Source organism: Protobothrops mucrosquamatus, unplaced genomic scaffold (genome assembly GCF_001527695.2).
Source record: "Protobothrops mucrosquamatus isolate PMUCROS unplaced genomic scaffold, P.Mucros_1.0 scaffold162, whole genome shotgun sequence".
NCBI classification, from domain to species: Eukaryota; Metazoa; Chordata; class Lepidosauria; order Squamata; family Viperidae; genus Protobothrops; species Protobothrops mucrosquamatus.
Window position 1 is genome coordinate 67,104 of NW_015386525.1, and position 19,074 is coordinate 86,177.

Here is a 19,074-nt window from a genome sequence, read left to right on the forward strand (position 1 = left end):
CAAAGCTTCATTTGTGCATGCATGGGATTTAGGTGAAACCATTCCACCCCGCCACCAAAGCCACCGCCAAAGTCAGTGTGCAGAACCAAAAAGTAGGAAGAGGTGGTATAATAGAAGGGCTACTCCTAAAATCCACTCTCATGTCTACGGTTTCAAACATGTTCAACTCCAGATTGTTCCAGCTGCACCACAGGGCCAGTTGTTCAACTTCCTATCTATATGCAGACTCATCACTGTCTCAAATGAGGCGAATGATTGTTTTTTTTTATAAGATTGTATTGATTTTTTCCATACATACAGTAATAATTTTTCAACCAACATGCTGTCTGGGTTTAAATACGCTAATACATATTTAATTCCTAATCCTTTATTCTTTCTCTAACCATCGGTAAAATAAGTCCCAAGTTTGATAATATTCTGTTTCTTCTTTTTCTTTCAGTCTCATAGTCAGTCTGTCCATCTCTGCGCATTCTAGTATTTTTTTAATTATTTCTTCATCTGATGATCTTCCTTCATTTTTCCAATGTTGCGCAAATATTATTCTTGCCACTGTAGTGACGTGTAAAATCAAATATAGGCTTTGTTTATTAATCTTTTCTGGCATTATACAATAAAAAAGTTCAAGTTTAAAATCTACATGTTCTCCCAACATCTTTTCTAACCAAGTATGTATCTTTTTCCAATAATTCTTTACTTTATCACATGTCCACCAAACATGATAATACGTGCCTGACTTGTGTTTACATTTCCAACATCTATCTGACATATTTTTAAACATTTTTGCTAATCTTGTTGTTGGCAGGTGCCATCGATAGAACATTTTATATAAATTTTCTTTATAAGAAGTTGACATTGTCAGTTTATAATTTCTTTCCCATAAATTTTGCTATTTTTCTAATTCTATATTGTATCCAAAATTTTTCGCCCATCTTATCATTGTTTCTTTAACTTGTTCGCTTTCCATTTCCAAAGTTAATAAAAATTATACATTTTCTTAATTAATTTCTCATCTGAAGTTAACAAAGTCTTATCAAATGCCGTTTGTTCTTTATAAAATCCATACAGTTTAACATCTTTTTCATATCTAGTTTGCATTTGTAAATGTGCCCACCACGACAAGTTGATACCCTGATTTTCCATTTCTTGTTTAGATTTTAAATTCCCTTCAGAATTTAGAATATCACTATATGTCCATATTTTTTCAAAGTCCACAAAATTTGGGTGTACAAATGCTTCCATAGTTGACAACCACTCTGGAATTTTCAAACATATTTTATTTTTTCCCATACTGTTAACAATGCATTTCTGGTTTTGGAAATATTTATGAATTTTATTTTTCCCATACCATAAGAAAGTGTGCCACCCCAATTGTAAATCATGCCCCTCCAGATATAATAACCTTTTATTTCTAAGAGTTATCCATTCTTTTACCCATATTAATACAGATGCTTGATAGTACAAAACCCACTCCGGTAAACCAAATCCTCCATTTTCCTTAGCCTCTTGTAACGCTGTCATCTTAATTCTAGCTTTCTTTCTTGCCAAATAAATTTCAAAATTAATGAATTTAAATCTTGAAAAAAAAAAATCTAGAGTTTTATGGGTATTGTTTGAAATAAAAATAAGATTTTCGGTAATACATTCATTTTCACTGTAGCAATTCTTCCTCGTATTGACAATTGCAATTTTTTCCATTTTTCCAAGTCCAGTTTTATTTGATTCAATAATTTTGTGTAATTATCTTCTTTTATTGTTGAACATCTTGCTGTTAAATGTATACCCAAATATTTAACTGGTTTCGGGACTTCCGGTTTCGGCAGCTGACGAGACGGGTGGAAGAAGCCGGCGCTCCGGCTTCTCAGCCCGATTTCGCTTTGCCCAGCAACCCTAAAGGGTCGGAAAGTTGCCCTGCAGGGGCAACAAAGAAGGAGAGATACCTCAGGAACCTGGACGAGATGGCGGTTGGTCTGAGCGGATTGAAGAAGCCCTCTGAAAGGACGGAGGAAAGGCTGCCGGGTGAGCCCAGGCAGCCCAAGTCGTCACCAGCCAGAAGGAAAGCGAGGAGCCGCGGCGCTCCGCCAAATAGCTGATTGTAAACAGCGTGCTGAAACTGGGTGAGCCAGTGCTTTTTCCCTTTCCTTTTGGATTAAAAAACGTTGAGCCCCTGACTGGGAAGAGCTAAAAAGTAAAGACCCCAGAAGGATTAAGAGTTAAAAGGCGGTGAGCAATTACAAAAGGGGAAGACATCTAAGGAATACCAAAAAAAACCCTTCTAAAAATTGAACTCAGATTGATTCAAAGGACTGCTTAATCTACAAGAGATGAAAAATTTTCTAGATATAATCTCAAGGGTAAGTATCTTATAAAGAACTTTAAAAGAAAAACTTTGTAAAAACTTTCTAAAATCAGACATTGGTAAAATAGTGTATGAGGACATCTAGTGGCAAAAGAAGAGATTACAGTATTATTAAATACAAAAAAGATCTGTAAATATCTGACCTTGACAACACCTGGTGTAAACAAAGTGCCTTAGTGTGAATTTACAATGGAAAAGACTTCTCATAACTATATTTGTTGACTCTGGATATAACTAAAACAAGATTTACTTGGGAGACGGCGAACGCTTTACATCTGAGACCTGACTGGAAGAGTTGGATTTGGCCTAAAGTAGTTGGCTCGTTCTTTTTGATTGGATCTTAGCCTAAGACAGTTGGCTTTTTTTTTCTTTTTGCTGCTTTATTTTGTTTTTTTTCCTTGAAATATTGGATTTAGCCTAAAGTAGTTGACTCCTTTTTACATTTTGGATTTTACCCTAAGACTGTTGGCTGAAAAATGAGTACATCAAACATCACGAGACTTATGAAGAAGACTTCCTCTGCACCTTCTGTTGGAACACCTAGCCCAACAACTCAGGGATCTATTGAAACAATGTTGCAGCGTGAGAAAATAAGCATTGCCCAAAATGAAATGCAGACTACACTAAAACTGATTCAAGAGTCAATGCAAAAAAATCATGAAGAGACAAAAAGCAATTTTGAGAAATTAAGCGAAGAAATTTTGGATATAAAGGCACAATTTGAAGTTCACCATCAAATGATTGCCAAAAATGAACAAAGAATTCAGAAAATGGAAAATAAATCAGATGATATTGATAAAAGAATTGAAATACTATTACAAGAAAATGAAAAATTAGAACAAGCAAATCAAAATCTAGAAGAGGTGATGGTGATCCTAGAAATGGAGAAGGCGGAAAACTATTTGAGATTTCAAAATATCCATCAAGACAGAGAAGAAAATATAGCAGTTGTGATCACTGAGCTTCTGGCAGACGCCTTGAAAGCAGATAGAGCAGAGATGCAAATGGAGATAGATGAAATATTTCGAATGAATTCAAGCTACGCAAGGAAATATAAACTACCTTTATGAGATTCATAAAGAAAATAACAAGAGATGAAGTACTGAGAAAAGTGAGAGATGAGCCATTACAATACAAAAATAAAGAAATTGTGATCTTAAAGCAGATACCTAAGAGAGTAAGAGATACTCGAAGACATTACCATTTTTTAACTACAAAACTGATTGCAAAAGACATAAATTTTAGATGGTTAATGCCAGAAGGGATTTTAATTAACTGGAATAATACAAGATATCGACTGGACTCAATCTGGAAAGCAGAAGAATTTAAAGTAAGAAACCGAGCAGTCTTAGATGAAGGAGTGCAACATCGGCAAGAGGAGAGTAAGGAACGGAAACAAATGGAGGAGACAATTGAAGAAGTAACTACACAAACAGGAGAACAGAAAGAGAAATTTCAACAAGAGAGTGAAGGAACTGCCAGAGAACAGAGGACCACAAGATCGACTAGACCTAAATATAAATAATAGAACTGGAGAAAGAAAACGGATTTTTTTCAGTTAAACAGTTATATAAACAGACTAAATTCTCCATCAAAAAGAAACAAAATTTTCAGGAAATTACAGAAATTAAATATAGATATAATTTGTTTGCAAGAGGCACATATAAAAAAAACATCATAAACTATTGGAATATCCAAAAATTGGGAAACTTTATTATGCATCAGCACATCAGAAAAAAAGAGGTGTTGCTGTATGTATTAAAGAGACAATAGATTCTAAATAGTTACTCAGATGAAGAAGGAAGAATTGTGATAGTAGAAATATATCTACATCAAAAACAAACATTGTTAGCAGTAATCTATGCACCAAATAATAACCAGGAAGAATTTTACCGAAGCCTTCATAGAAAAATAATAGAAATGGAGTACCAAAATATTTGTTTAGTAGGAGACTTTAATGAGATAGTAGATGGGACAATTGACTATAAAAGCAGTAAAAAAGGGAAAACTGGAAGAAGAAAATTACCTAAGACATTTTTAATATGATAGAAGAAATTGGAATACAAGATGTTTGGAGGGAAATTAATCCAGAAAAACTGCAATATACGGTACTTTTTATTCAAATAGTCAAAAATCCTGGTCAAGAATTGACATGATTTGGATGACGTCTGAACTGAGAATGAATATACAGGAAATTGAGATAGAACTTGGTACATGGGCAGACCATAATCCTTTAAAAGTGACATGGAGAGGAATACAAAAAAGACCATGATTGACTTTAAATCAATCTATACTAAAAGAAAGAGAATTTATAAAATTAGCAAAAAAAGAAATGGAGTTTTTCTTTAGAGAAAACAAACAAGAAGATACAACATTACAAAATGTATGGGACACAGCCAAACATATTTCAAAGGTATAGCTATAACATACACGGCAAAGAAAAACAAAAAGAGAAGATAGCAATATGTACTATTAAAAGAAAAAATGGAAAGTTAGAATCAGAACTACAAAAAAATTCGCAGAAAAAGACTTTGAAAAGAAATGGAAACAATAAAACACAAACTAAATCTGTTCGATTCAGAAAAAATGGCACAGCAGATAAAAAGAGCAAAGCAATTTTTTTTGAAAATGTAAATAAACCAGGAAGATGGTTTGCTTATAAACATAAAACAGAAGGAGAAGAAAATGATATACAACTTAGATGAAAAAGGCTGTCTACAATTTAAAAATGAAGAAATAAAAACGATAATTAAGGAATATTACAAGAAACTGTATGACATAGAAGAAATTCCAAGAGAGAGAATGATCCAATATCTAGAAGAAAATAATCTTCCAAAAATTCCAGAAACATTTAAGACTATATTAGAGGAAAAAATCACGATGGAAATAACAGAAGCCATAAGAAGGCAAAAAAATGAAAAAGCACTGGGTCCAGATGGATTACCGGCAGAGTTATATAAAACCCTACAAGATACATTAAGTGAACAGTTGAAAGATGTTTGTAATGGACTTTTGTTGGAAGCTAAATTCCCAGCCACATGGATGGAAGCAAATATTACTTTAATACCAAAAGAAGACTCAGATTTAATACAGATTAAAAACTATAGACCAATATCGCTATTGAATGTGGATTATAAATTTTTTACTTCAATAATGGCAGAGAGACTGAAAAAATACCTAATTGAATTTATACATCCAGACCAAAATGGTTTTCTACCAAAGAGACAAATTAAAAACAATTTAAGAGTGATAATGGGCGTATTAGAATACTATGAACTATACCCAGGGAAACAACTGGCACTAATATTCTTAGATGCTCAAAAGGCATTTGATAATGTTTCCTGGCAATTTATGACTCAGCAATTACAAATAATGGACTTTGGACACAACTTTATAAATATGATAAAAACAATATACAACAAACAAACAGCGAAAGTGATCGTGAATGGAGATTATACTGAGAACTTTGAGATAAGAAAAGGTACAAGGCAAGGATGTCCATTATCTCCATTGTTATTCATTTTCACTCTGGAAATCTTAAATAGAAATATCAGACAAGATACAGGAATTAAAAGACTGGAAATAAAAGGCGAAACATATAAATTACAAGCATTTGCTGATGATTTGGTATTTATCTTAGAAGAACCTTTGGAGATAATTCCTAAATTACTGGGAAAGGTAGAACAGTACAGAGAAATGGCAGGACTGAAAATAAACAGAGAAAAAATTAAAGTAATAGTTAAAAATCTTACAGATAAACAAACAAAAAATGTCAGAAAAAACAGAATTACAGATAGAGGCGAATGATTGTTGTATCATCTGCAACTTTGGTACTTTAACAGGAATCCCTAGAAATGCAGCCATTGGTATAAAGAGAGAAGAGCATGATGTAGTGTAGTACCATATTGACAGCATCATTTGCAGATCTACTGTATTTGCTTGGTAGGCAAACTGCAACAGCGGATCCATGATGACTTTCGGGTGGATCAGCGCTAACCTCTCAATGGCCTTCATAACTACAGATGTCAGAGCAACTGAGCTGTAGTCATTTAAACACCAATCAAGATGAATGAGGAAAACTCTCATGGAGCATAAAAAGGGTTAAAATTGATGAATAGTGTCTCTAAGTCCACACCACAAAATTTCTTTACTACTGTGACATCGTTACAGCAGCAGTTATTAGCATAGAAGCAGATTCTCCCTCCTCTTTTGTACCAGATGTCTCTATAACCCAGTTTACCCTTTGAATCTAAAACCCTATATTTCAATTCCTTCCCTCACATCCTGGACATAAACTATTTCAATTCCTCCCCTCAGGACACATCGCGTGCCAAAACAACTAGACACAGGAACATTTTTCCCCTCATGCCATCATTCTGCTGAACACCTAATTCCCACAGCACTGTCTTATATCTAAGAATATTTACCCATGTTGTATGGCTGTAGTATTATTATTATCCTTCCCATTTTCTTTACTACTGCCTCTTACTGGTATAAATATTATGATTATTATTATTATTCCGTTGCTTTGCATGTACACTGAGAGCTTTTGCACCAGAGATAAATTCCTTGTGTACTTGGTGTATAAACATGTTATGTTCTCGATAGTCTGAGCCAAGTTTCTGTAAAGCAGAGAACTGCTGAGTTAGAAAAATTAGGGTTGTTCCTATTTAGAGAGAGAAGTTCATCCATTGACAAACTTACATTTGACAAACCTAAACAGTTCATCCTTTGACAAACCAACATTCACTATTGAATTATTGGTTTGTTAGGTGAAGCAATGGGAGTGGAGTCCTAAGCCCCTCCTCCTCAGTCTCACAGCAGCATGCTTCCTCTCTTTCACTTCCTTTGTATTCTCCAGCTACTGAAGACAACTGTTGCTTCTCTGATCATAATATCCACATAAGTTCTGTCTTTGCAAAGACAGGAGAAACCAGAGGAAAAATATTCTTAGAAAATTGTCTGATGTTCAGAAGCTCATTTTTGGTGTGTGTAATCCGTAATGAGTTACAGGAAAATAAAAAAGAATGTCAAAAACACTAGACAGCATTTCACCAAGGCTACCATCAGTGGCATCATCTTGAGGATCTTGAATGAATCCTGAGGATTCATTTTGACAGTGAAAGGCAATTTAATATGCATGACCTTTTTCATGCAAATTAGATTGTACGCCCCTCTCAGTTTTATTTTGGTAAAAATATGCTTTCTTCAGACCTACCAAGGGTTAGGAAATGATGTAAATTGTTGCTGAGTTCAAAAATCAGTAACTGGACTTCATGTAGAGAGCTATTTTTCCTGATAGAAAAAGTTAGGATTACTCATCAGCTAAGCAAAGGGGAAGATTAAGCTACTAGGTGGTGTGGTGGCTGCTGTTGTGGAAGAACTGCTACATCAAAGTGGCCTTATCACTTTTAACTTTCTGGAGATCCTTCAAGACCAGATTGGGTCAGCAGGCCTGGGGCCTCAGGAGATTGGAAAAATACTGAGATGGCTCCTCTGTAATTAACATGTGTTTTTTAAATTTTGTTTTAGTTTTGTGCTTTCTATCATTTTAACATTTTAGTGATGTTGTTGTTGTAATTATTGATCATCACACAGTCAGCCAGATGTTCAGACTGGATTTGGCATTTTTGTCTACCTATCGAGTCCTTACTAAGGACCTGGGATAGGCAGATGTGGATGTTTGATGGTATTACAGTATTACAGATATCGTCGCAGGATGGAAGCAGTTCCTAGTAAGGGTGCTTTTTGCAATTGACTAATGACAAATTTTTCAATGCCAATGGTGTCCAAATGGTGCTCCAATTGTTTTGGGATTGCACCCAAGGAACCTATTACTATTGATATTCTTGCTTGCCTTTGCCACAGTCGTTCTAATTCTATTTGTAGGTCTTTGTATTTTGTTATCTTCTCCAGTTCTTTCTCTTCTCTTCTGCTGTCTCCAGGCACTGCCACATCCACTATCCAAACTTTTTTGTCTTTCTTACCTACAGTTGTTAAGTCTGGGGTGTTATGTGGCAGATGCATGTCTGTTTGAATTCTAAAGTCCCAGACCAATTTAACTTCTTCATTTTCTATGACTTTCTCTATTTTATGATCCCACCAGTTCTTGCTTGCAAGCAAATGATATTTCTTACAGATCTTCCAATGCACCATTGTTGCTAATTTGTCATGCCGCAGCTTGTAGTCAGTCTGTGCGTTCTTCTTGCAGCAGCTTACCAGGTGGTCCACTGTTTCTTCAGCTTCTTTGCATAGACGGCACTTACTGTCTGTTGCTGTCTTCTCAATTTTGACTTTGTATGCATTTGTCGTTAAGGCTTCATCTTGTGCAGCCAGAATTAGTCCCTCAGTCTCTTTCTTCAACTTTCCTGCTCTTAGCCATTGCCAGGTCTTGTTATTATTTGCTTTCCCAGCTATTTTTTTTAACGTATTGGCCATGTAGTGCTTTGTCTTCCCATGCCTCCATTCTGTTCTTCATTTGGTCTTTCTTGTAGGCTAGTTTGATCTCTCCAGTAATCAGTAAGCCTTTCTGATATATTAACTTCAGTGCATCTTCATCATTGTCCTTCAGATATTCTTCCAAAGCCATTTTTTCTTCTTCAACCATCTGATGTTCTTGCAACATTCCATGCCCACCTATTTGCCTTGGTAGATAGAGTCTGTCAACGTCACTGCGTGGATGAAGGGCATGATTCATTGTCATTATTCTTCTGGTCTTCCTATCCATTGCTTTTAGTTCTGCTTGAGTCCAGTCCACTATTCCAGCTGTGTATCTAATGACTGGAATTACCCAAGTGTTGATTGCCTTCATGGTATTTTCTCCATTGGGTTTGGACTTTAAGATTTTCTTCACTCTCTTGATGTATTCATCTCTAATCTTTTTCTTGACTTCAGTATGCTTGATGTTGTCAGCTTGAAGAATACCCAAGTATTTGTAGTAATCTTCCTTATCCAGACTCTTAATGTTATTTTTGTGGGGCATCTTGATTCCTTCAGTTTTCACTATTTTTCCTTGTTTGATAGTGGGTGTGGCACATTTGTCCAAGCCAAACTCCATTGCAATATCTTAGCTCTATATACAGACAGTGTTGAGCAGCGATTCTATTTCAGATGATGTTTTTCCTTACAACTTCAGATTATCCATGTAAAGGAGGTGGGATAGTCTGGCAGATGTCTTTGATGTTTGATAGCCATGGCCTGAGTTATTCAGTATTGTTGACAGTGGAAACAGTGCAATAACAAATAGTAGTGGTGATAGTGAATCTCCTTGAAATATACCTCTCTTAATATTAACCTCTCCCAGTCTCTCACCATTGACCTGCAACTGTGTCTTCCATTGTGCCATCGATCTTTGCACAAATTTTCTGATGTTTCTACTGACTCCTTTTATTTCTAGGCACTTGATTATCCAGTCATGTGGCAGAGAGTTGAATGCCTTTTTGTAGTCAATCCATGCCACATTCAGGTTTCCTTCTCTTGCAATTTTCCAAGATCATTTTGTCTATTAGGAGTTGATCTTTTGTTCCTCTGCTATTGGGGTGGTTTCCTTTCTGCTCAGATGGAAAGAGATTGTTTTCAACTAGATGCTGTTGGACTGCATCAGCTACCACACCAGTTAGCAATTTGATAATTGGCCTGTAGTTGCCTGGTGCTACCCCTTTTGCTGGATCTTTCATTATCAAGTAGGTTTCTGCTGTTATTACTAGTTCTTTCATTTCAATTTCTGTTTTATTTGCATCCACCTCTTTTAACCAAGCTTCGTCCTTGTTGTATTTCTTTGGGTTATCCCATATCTGCATCCAGAGCCGCCATGATGATGATGATGATGATGATGAATAAACGCCAGGTCAAATTGCAATATGTTCACATCCAGTTTTGGTAGATCAGAACCTTTTTTTGGATACAGATATATTGCTCAGGCCACGTTTGGGTACCCCAGCAACTATGACTGCAAGGTAGCTGGTATTGGAATTTTCCAGATTTACATTGCTGGGTGATTTCAGTTCCAATGCATTGAAAGTTGGCTCCAGTTCTGTTCAGGATTTCATAGTCTCCATGGTGATAATGGCCTTCTTTCAACTGCTTTCTGCCACAACATATCTGAATGACATGGTGTTAGACATGGTGTGTGGTATTCTGATGACTAAACTTATGGTCTCGCAATTTCTAGCTTGGTGTCTTAATCACTATACCAGACTAGCTTTCAGTGATAGGAGTAGGAAAGAGTTAGACTTTATACTATGAAATGGTGGTAATTATAACTTTCCAGAAACAATCCCTTGTTCAGCAATTAGCCTTACCTGGTATATAACTCTCACAGAAAATGCATGTATAATCTTTATTATGGAGAAGAATAAAGACTTTTTACAGATTTGTGCTATGTGGAGCAAAGAAACCAACATTTTATAAGGCAGTGTCCCAGAGCTTTTTCTCCCAACTTTCCAAATTAAGCAATGCTTGCTATTGATTTGATGGCTTTAAGTGCCAGCTGAACTATGATTATATAATGTTTCTGTCTAGCTGGGGAACCATTAGTTGCCACCTCACCAAACTTAGTTTTCACATTTGCACTGTCAGTTATATTTATTGCAAGGAAAAAGAGCCAACCAACATCTGCTATCACTTAAATCAGCAGTCCCCAACCTTTGTGGCTTTGTGGACCAGTGGGGGGGGGGAGAGGGGATGGTTCCACGTGAGGGCACAGCTCCGTTTGCGTGAGTGGTGGGCCCGTGCACTCACTGCTTGCACATGGAGCTGTATGCGCGATCGCCAGCTGCTTCCATGGCCAGTAATAGGCCATAGCCTGGGGGTTGGGGACCCCTCACTTAAATTATATCATTAATTAAGCAATGAATAAGCATTGCTATAAAATATTGTTTCTGATGAATGTGAGAGCAGATGATGCTTAAATACGTTTGATATGCTTTGGGTTGCTTCCAAAAGGCTTTAACACATTTTAAAAATATCTATCTATGTAGTCAACAACAGGTGCATCATTACTGGCAAATGCTTCACCTTTGACTCTCATGGCATCACCATTGTCTGTAACCAGTCAGAATGTGACATCTACTCCATTGACTCCTTTTGGGATGCTGGGAAGTCTTGTTCCAGTGACTATGCCCTTTCAGTTTCCATTGGAGCTTCTTAGCTTTGGAACAGACACGGCTGGAGTGACAACCACCTCGGGATCTACCTCAGCAGCTTTCCACCATAGTCTAACTCAGAGTAAGTAAAACTCTTTTTTTTACTATTTTTCAGTAAAAGCTTCTTTATCAATGGCAAGTTCTTTGAATTTTCTGTATTTGTTGGAAAATTAGTTTGTTGTTTATGCCTATAATTATTTCTCATTATTTTCTTAGCTTAATTGTCTCAATTGTGATGTGGCTGTTAGAAGGTACTAGATGTCTTGGCTAGATGACTATACAAGTGCATGGCTGTGAATAGATTTTCTAAATAAACATGTGCAAGGTGTGATGAGTTAGGACCAGTAATTTAAACTTTTGCAAATAGCAATTAATGCATGGATTGGCAATAGAAAGTGGAAGGGTTATTTTGAGATAGGTTACCTTTCCTAAAGCTACATGCCAAAATTGCATTAAATTGATTCCAGTTTTTCATTCCTTTTTAAACAGATTCTTCTTTGCTATCATTTGAAATAATTCATAATCTTTTTTTACAGTCTGCATCTTGCTGATACTATGCTATTGCTCCTTATTTTGCTTCCTGTATATATTCTGTTTGGTGCTATCAAATGTATATTGTTGGCATACATTGCAGGGAGTACCGTGTTTCCCCTAAAGTAAACCCGCCCCTGAAAGTAAGCCCCATCTGATTTTCAGGGGGGTGGGCCTAATATAAGGCTTCCCCCAAAAGTAAGCCCTGCAAGGAAAGCCTGCCTGTGACGAGGCAAAGCCAATGGGGGAGGGGGATCTGACCCAGGGTACCGGTGTACCGGTTCCTTACTGCCATCCAGCTTGTTCCCTGGCCTCATGGCAGCGGCATTGGGCAGGAGGCCGCAAACGGCCGTTTTCATCGCAACACAGCCGTTTGTCGCCAGCCGTGGCCATTTGCCACCTTGCATGTCGCACCCAATGCCACTGCCATGAGGCCTGGTGGATCCTCGCCCCTTCTGAGCCATGTGCCATTATACCGGTTCCCTACCGCTGCCTGGCTCGTTCCGTGGCCTCATGGTAGCAGCATTGAGCACGAGGCAGCAAATGGCCATTTTTGGCACAACACGGCTGTTTGCCGCCGGTCATGGCCTTTGCTACCTCGCGCGTCTCACCCAATGTTGCTGCCATGAGGCCTGGCAGATCCTCCCCCCTTCAGACTCACGTGCCGTTATGCTGATTCCTTATCGCCGCCTGGCTTGTTCCGCAGCCTCATGGCAACAGGCGGCAAATGGCCAGTTTTGGTGCGACACAGCTGTTTGCCGCCAGCTGCGGCCATTTGCCGCCTTGCGCATCATGCCCAATGCCACTGCAATGCAGCTCAGTTGAAAGCAGCCATGGAACAAGTGGGGCACGTTCCCCCCTCACCTGCCCATTCTCTTCTCTGTCAGAGAAGAGAACTTCGCAGCTCTGCCTACAGAGCCACCAAAGCAGCAGGTGGAGTGCCAGAGGCTCGAGGAGGGAGGGTGCTAAAGTGGGCGGTCAGGCCATTGGCAAGAACAACGTGGCTCAGCGGAAAGCGGCCTCGGAACAAGTGGGGCAGGTAAGGAAAGAAATCCTCGTTCCCCCCAGGAATTGCCTTTCTTTCCTTACCTGACTCTCAGCCCCGTGCCGTTTCTCCTTTGCGATCCTCTGCCACCGTGTGCAGGGAAACAAAGTACGTTTTTTTGGGGGGGGGGAGATCAATCAATTCCAACTTCGCGAGATTTTTTTTTACGAGAAGTTGGAATTGATTGACCTTTTTTTCCCCCAAAAAAAGTTCGTTTCCCTACATGCGGCGGCAATGGATCGTGAATGAGAAGCAGCACGGGGCTGGGAGTCAGGTAAGGAAAGAAAGGCAATTCCTGGAGGGAGCGAGGATTTGTTTCCTTACCTGCCCCACTTGTTCCGAGGCCGCTTTCCATTGCGCCGCATTTCTCTTGCCAATGGCCTGATTGCCCACTTCAGCACACTCCCTCCCCGATCCTCTGGTGCTCCACCTGCTGCTTTGGTTGGCCTGCCGGCCCCCACCTCAGCGCCCTGCCCACCACCGCCCAGCACGGCCACCCCGGGGCTGCAGGGGCTGGCCTTGCACGGGAAGGGCACGCACCCCACCCTTCCGCCACCATGCAAGGTAAGGTTGCCGGCCCCGTCCAGATGCCCTCACCTCCCCCAAGAGTTTTTTTACTAACTTGCGTTTCAGCTGCATTCCATTTCTCTGTTCGCTTCTCAGCCTTCACCGCATATTTGTGGGACTACTGGTAAAAAAAAAAAGTTCAGTCAGACTTTCTAACTTCTTGAGATCTTGCAAGAAGTTAGAAAGTCTGATTGATCTTTTTTTTTTTTTTGTCTCACAAACACATGGCGAAGTCTGAGAAGCGAACGGAGAAATGGAATGCAGCTGAAAGGTAGTTTAGTAAAAAAAAAAACAATGCTTGGGGGAGGCGAGGGCATCTGGGCAGGGGCGGGCATGACAACCTTACCCTGCGTGGTTTTGGCAGGTCTGGCAAGGGGAAGAAAGCAACTGGTCCACAACCACGCTCTCGCCACTGCGTTGCTTCTCCACCCCATGCACAGGCCATGCCCCACCCCTGCACACTCACGGCCTACTGGTGCCGGTACTGGCAAAAAGTAAGCCCTCCCCAAAAGTAAAACACTGTGCTTACTTCAGAGCCCAAAAGAAAGTAAGACAGTGTCTTACTTTCGGGGAAACACGGTAGCAATGAATGTTATTATATTGCCCATTTAAAAATATGTGAGTCCAGCTTCCACCATTTCTCCAACTTTTGCATTTCAGTTTCTGTTAATAGCACTATGTCTTTTCTAGATACAGTACCCTCTGTTGGAGCTTTTAAATTTATCTGTTTTCTTCTTTCATAGCATTTTAGTTAATGTAAATGCATGCATAATATTTGATATATTTATTAGATATCTATAATTCTGATAGATCTAATCCTTAACCACACACTTAACAATGTCCTTTTTTTAGTATTGTTGCTAAACCTTTCCTTCATAGGTAGTCCTCAATTTACAATTGAGCCCAAAATTTCTATAACTAAGCCAGACAGTTGTTAAGTGAATTTTGCCACATTTTACAATCTTTCTTGCCACAGTTGGTTCTTGCCACACTTAATCACTGCAGTTATTAAGTTAGTAACACAATTGTTAAGTGAATCTGGTTTCCCCATTGATTTTGCTTGTCAGAAGGTCACAAAAAATACCACATGACCCCAGGACACTGTAACCATCATAAATACCTGCCAGTTGCCAAGCATTCAAATTTTAATTGCATGATCATAGTGATGCTACATCCAATATTGTAAGCTTTATTTCCATTTTGACAATTTAAAGGTTTTCATACTTTTCACATTTTATATTTTGACTGTGAAGAACTTGTATTTCTGTTCAATTCAATTGACATCATCAATGACCAATCTTGTCGTTTTGGACTGGCAACATAGTAATTGGCTTAAACTCATCCACTTGAATTTGTAAATCCTAAAACTTTATTACTACACCGTTAAATAACTAAACTTACTGTCTACAGAGATGGTCAGAAAACTATGACCATTAGCTGTTAATTTTGTGATTATATCTGGGTTTTTTTCCTGTTGTGTGCCATGTCAGATTTATTGAAGGGTTTACAGTCAGGAGCTCAGCATTCAGCAGCACTGTCTCATACACCTCTGCCTGCTCATTTGCAGCAAGCTTATCCAGGTAAGAAAATATATTTTCTCACTTTTCTAAAGAGAAGCCAGCTGTCTCAGTACACTTTCTACAGTGATAAAAATTTCTAAGATCAGTTTTGAGAGTGCAACAACTTTCTCAGGCATGGCAGGATTCCTTTCACTGAATGTGAATCTCTTAGAGATGCTCTAATTTGCAAGTCTAATTTGACTTGAACAGAAGATTGGATTCAATTACAATAAAAGGTTCAATAAATAAACCCTTCCAATTCTAACATGTTTTCCCTGAGATCTGCCAAAAGCATGGGAAAAAGTACTATTCAGCAATTTTGTTCCAGGCATAATTTCCCACCTGGGTTAAGCCTTACATTTCTTTCCCACTCAGGTATGTCTCATCCTTCTTGTCATGACTGGGAGAGAATATGAAATATGGTGTAGCCTTTGGTAATTGCCTCATCAATTCCAAGAAAAAAACATCCCGTTGAAACATGATTAAAAAGAATCGAAGTTCAATACTATTGAATTTAATGTTACTGCTTGTGCAGTCAGGTGTTAGGGTGATTTATAACTAAAGTGGCTTATTTTATGGATGGGGTCGTATATTGCATTAAATCCTGGTTTGTTGTTACCATGATTTGTAAAACAAATCATAGTGGTCTAACTCCCTCATAAAGTAAGCCCCAAGCCATAGTATTCAGTGACAATGGCTAGTCAGTTTTTTTTAAAAAAAGCCTATATAATGGTCTAGTATGAACAAGTCTTTTTATAAGTGTTGAATACTTTGATTTTTGTCTACACTAATTTTAAATTCACTAAGGAAGGTTGTTACGACCATGCCAAGTAGGCAAAAAAGAAAAGACAGATAATAGAAAAAGAATCAAGCAAATATAAACAGTTTCAATATCACTTCACCTCCTCTTAATTAACATATAAAATCTCTTCATCCCACAAATCTTAATCATAGGCCTCCAAAAAGCAATGTCTTTTCCAATCCTGTTGTCAACAGTTTCCAAACGCAGCCCTAAAATAATAGTAACAAATATAAAACTCATCATTCCATGCCTATTTATTTATTTTTATCCTATCTTTATTATTTTTATAAATAACTTAACTGTAAGCATTCCAGATAACATATTTTCCAAGCCAGATGTCAGCAAGCCCAGGAAGAAACCCCAAAATAACCTTACCCATTTTAACCCCGATAAAATAAGCCAGCTTTATATTTTACATAAAGCAATCTTGTTCTTTAATCCATTCAAATAATCATTATCCCTGTCTCAAATTTCTTCAAAACTTTAACAAGCCTTTTTTATAATCCAGTGGGAAGAAATTACTGTAAGCCACCCAAGAAAGCAGAACTCTTGAAACAGGCATTGTCTCAAAAGGAACTTTTATTAGGGGCTAGTGACAGCAGGGAATCAAGGCAAGATCTGAGAGAAAAACCTGCGAAGCGGTATATTAAAAACAATATTCAATACTCCTCCCCCCCCCAAGAGTCTCAGTGTTCATTTGAATCTCAGCCAATCCACAGGTGGCATGGTGTTTTGGTAGGTGGTCTTTTCGGCAGGCTCCTCAAAGGTCTTTCTCACTTTCAATTTCTTCTGGCTCCAAGCGCAAACCGTCTCTTAGATAAGGGAGAGACATTCCATCCTGCAGACAGTGCAAAGCAATCCCAAAAGTTCCCCCCTCCCAACAGAATGGCAGGCCACAAAGAAAGGTTACAGAAAGGTAGAAAATAGGCATAGGGTTAAAATACATTTCTTTGGGGACCTGACAATTACTCCAATTCCTGTTTCGAACTTGCATTTTTATTTCTTTCTTAATTTTTAGAACCTCATTTGATTTTTTTTTTGTATATCCAATGACAAATTCTTATTCATATTGTTCTCCATAATTTGTCATCTTCTGATATAGCAGCTTCTTCTGGGAACAGGGTGTTCATAAAAACGTACAACATAGCTGACATTGTTGATTCCTAGTCCCATTGCCCGTCCTCAACAATATCTCTGAATGCCATTGTAAGTTGCTTATCTTGTTATGTCTCCAATATAGAAAATAATTTTTCTTTCCCATGAAAATGCATTTATTCTTAAAAATGTATTTCAAAGTCTTAGTATTCAAAAGCAAATATTCCAACTTTTTCTGTGTTCATAGTCTGTTTAAAACTTTCTACAGTCAAAATTTGTCTTGTTTTTTGAGATTTTATTTTGAATTCTTAAACTTTATAAAGATAAAATTTAATTTGTTATATTAAAGATTTAAGGCACTCAGTAAACGTTTCTAGCCTTGCCATTTTGAAAGTGCCTTAATTTTTTAAAAAGAGTCAGTTTGATCTAGTGGTTAAGAAATCAGGCTAGTAACCCGAAGACTGTGAGTTTTAGTCCCACCTGAGGTACAAAGCCAGTTGGGTGATCTTGGATCAGTCATATCTCTCAGTCATAGGAAGGAGGCATTGGCAAACCACTTCTGAAAAATTTGCTCAGACTTGTCCAGGCAGTCATTGAGAATTAGACACAATTGAGTAAAAGGAAAAAAAATAATTAAAGCAGTTAATAGACAATTTCCAAATGTGACTTGGAAGTGTGAACTTTGTGTCTATTGAAGGCTTTCTATTGCAGCTGGACCAAAAGTAGCACACACTAATTTCTCATTTCTCCCATCCTTCAGAAACTGTTACCTTGGCGTCTCCTTGCGAGGAGCAGCCATATGGAACACAGCGTGGGCAATCTTGCATCCTCTCTTTTTCCAAAGAGGATCAAAAGACTCAATCTACTTGTCGGCTCCTTGTTCTCAGGCACAGTTGTCAGACTTCCAGTGAAGAAATGGCTGCTTTAGAATGCTTTAAAGGAAACAGACTATCTGGATCCCTTTAGTCATGGTTCCAATTTGGACATGGAATGAAAACAGTGTTAATTAACTGCACTGGTTAATTACCTTTGTTGGGCCCTAGATGGAAAATGTGTATTTCTTCTGATCCTATTATGCATTGATGGGCTTCAGTACCATTAACCATGGTATCCTGATAGACTACCTTTGGAGATTGGAGGATTTTATTTTGTTCCATTCCTTCCTGAGCAAACCAGTTGTGGAGGAAAAGAGACTGGTCTGATAGCCTCTTACATGCTCCAGGGTCCACTTCTCTGTGTTCTTTAATACCTACTTGAAGGCATTGGGAGTTCATCAATTTGGGGTGTGGTGTCATCAATACTTTGATTATTCCCAATCATACATTACTTTCCTGGGCTGTGTTAGCAATACTGTCTGGTTGAAGTCTTTTCTAAGTATTTGAACTCAACCAAGACATACCGGTAGTTGCTATTTTTTCAAGGCTTTCACCCACATGGCTGTTTCTTGGAGATGTAACAGTGGCTTTGAGAGACAGCAGATCTGTGACTCGGTTCTCTTGGACTCATCGGTGAGAAATGGGGACTACAGTGTATCAATTGCTTGAAAGAGTTTCACAATGGTAACTCATGATATCATCAATACTTGGTTAAACTACTGCAAAGAACTGTTAGTGGGAAGTGGGAAAGGCCTCAAAGATCAGGAATGTTAGGAAGGCAATGATCGAATAAAAATATCTTGAGCTCAGGTGAAGAAAGTAATGTGAGGAAAAAAAAAATCCCCCCTCCTTAGTTCTCATAGAGATAGAGGGGAGGAAGAAACAGATCAGATTTGCAAGATTTTTTTTACTATAGCTGTTACAGTAAGAGTAATACTAGCTTGACATTAATTTTTGAGCCTGATCTACCCTATAGAACAGACAGGTACTTTATATGAGACTGCCTCTAAAAATCACTTTGAAAAAGGCAGCAACCTGCCTGTTAACCGGCAGTAGAAGCCAGAAACCTGTGCTGTGGACCTATTTTAATTTCCTGTAAGT

At 38.2% G+C, this 19,074-nt stretch overlaps 1 protein-coding gene across 1 annotated transcript in view; it reads left to right on the forward strand.

Moving 5' to 3' along the window:
• UBN2 (ubinuclein 2) overlaps positions 1-19,074 on the forward strand; it is an 80,584-nt gene that overhangs the window by 60,819 nt on the left and 691 nt on the right. Inside the window, exons 15-16 of the mRNA XM_015813516.1 lie at positions 11,335-11,581; positions 15,133-15,222. Of these exons, the coding sequence (XP_015669002.1) occupies positions 11,335-11,581; positions 15,133-15,222 (337 nt within the window). The remainder of the gene's footprint in view (positions 1-11,334; positions 11,582-15,132; positions 15,223-19,074) is intronic.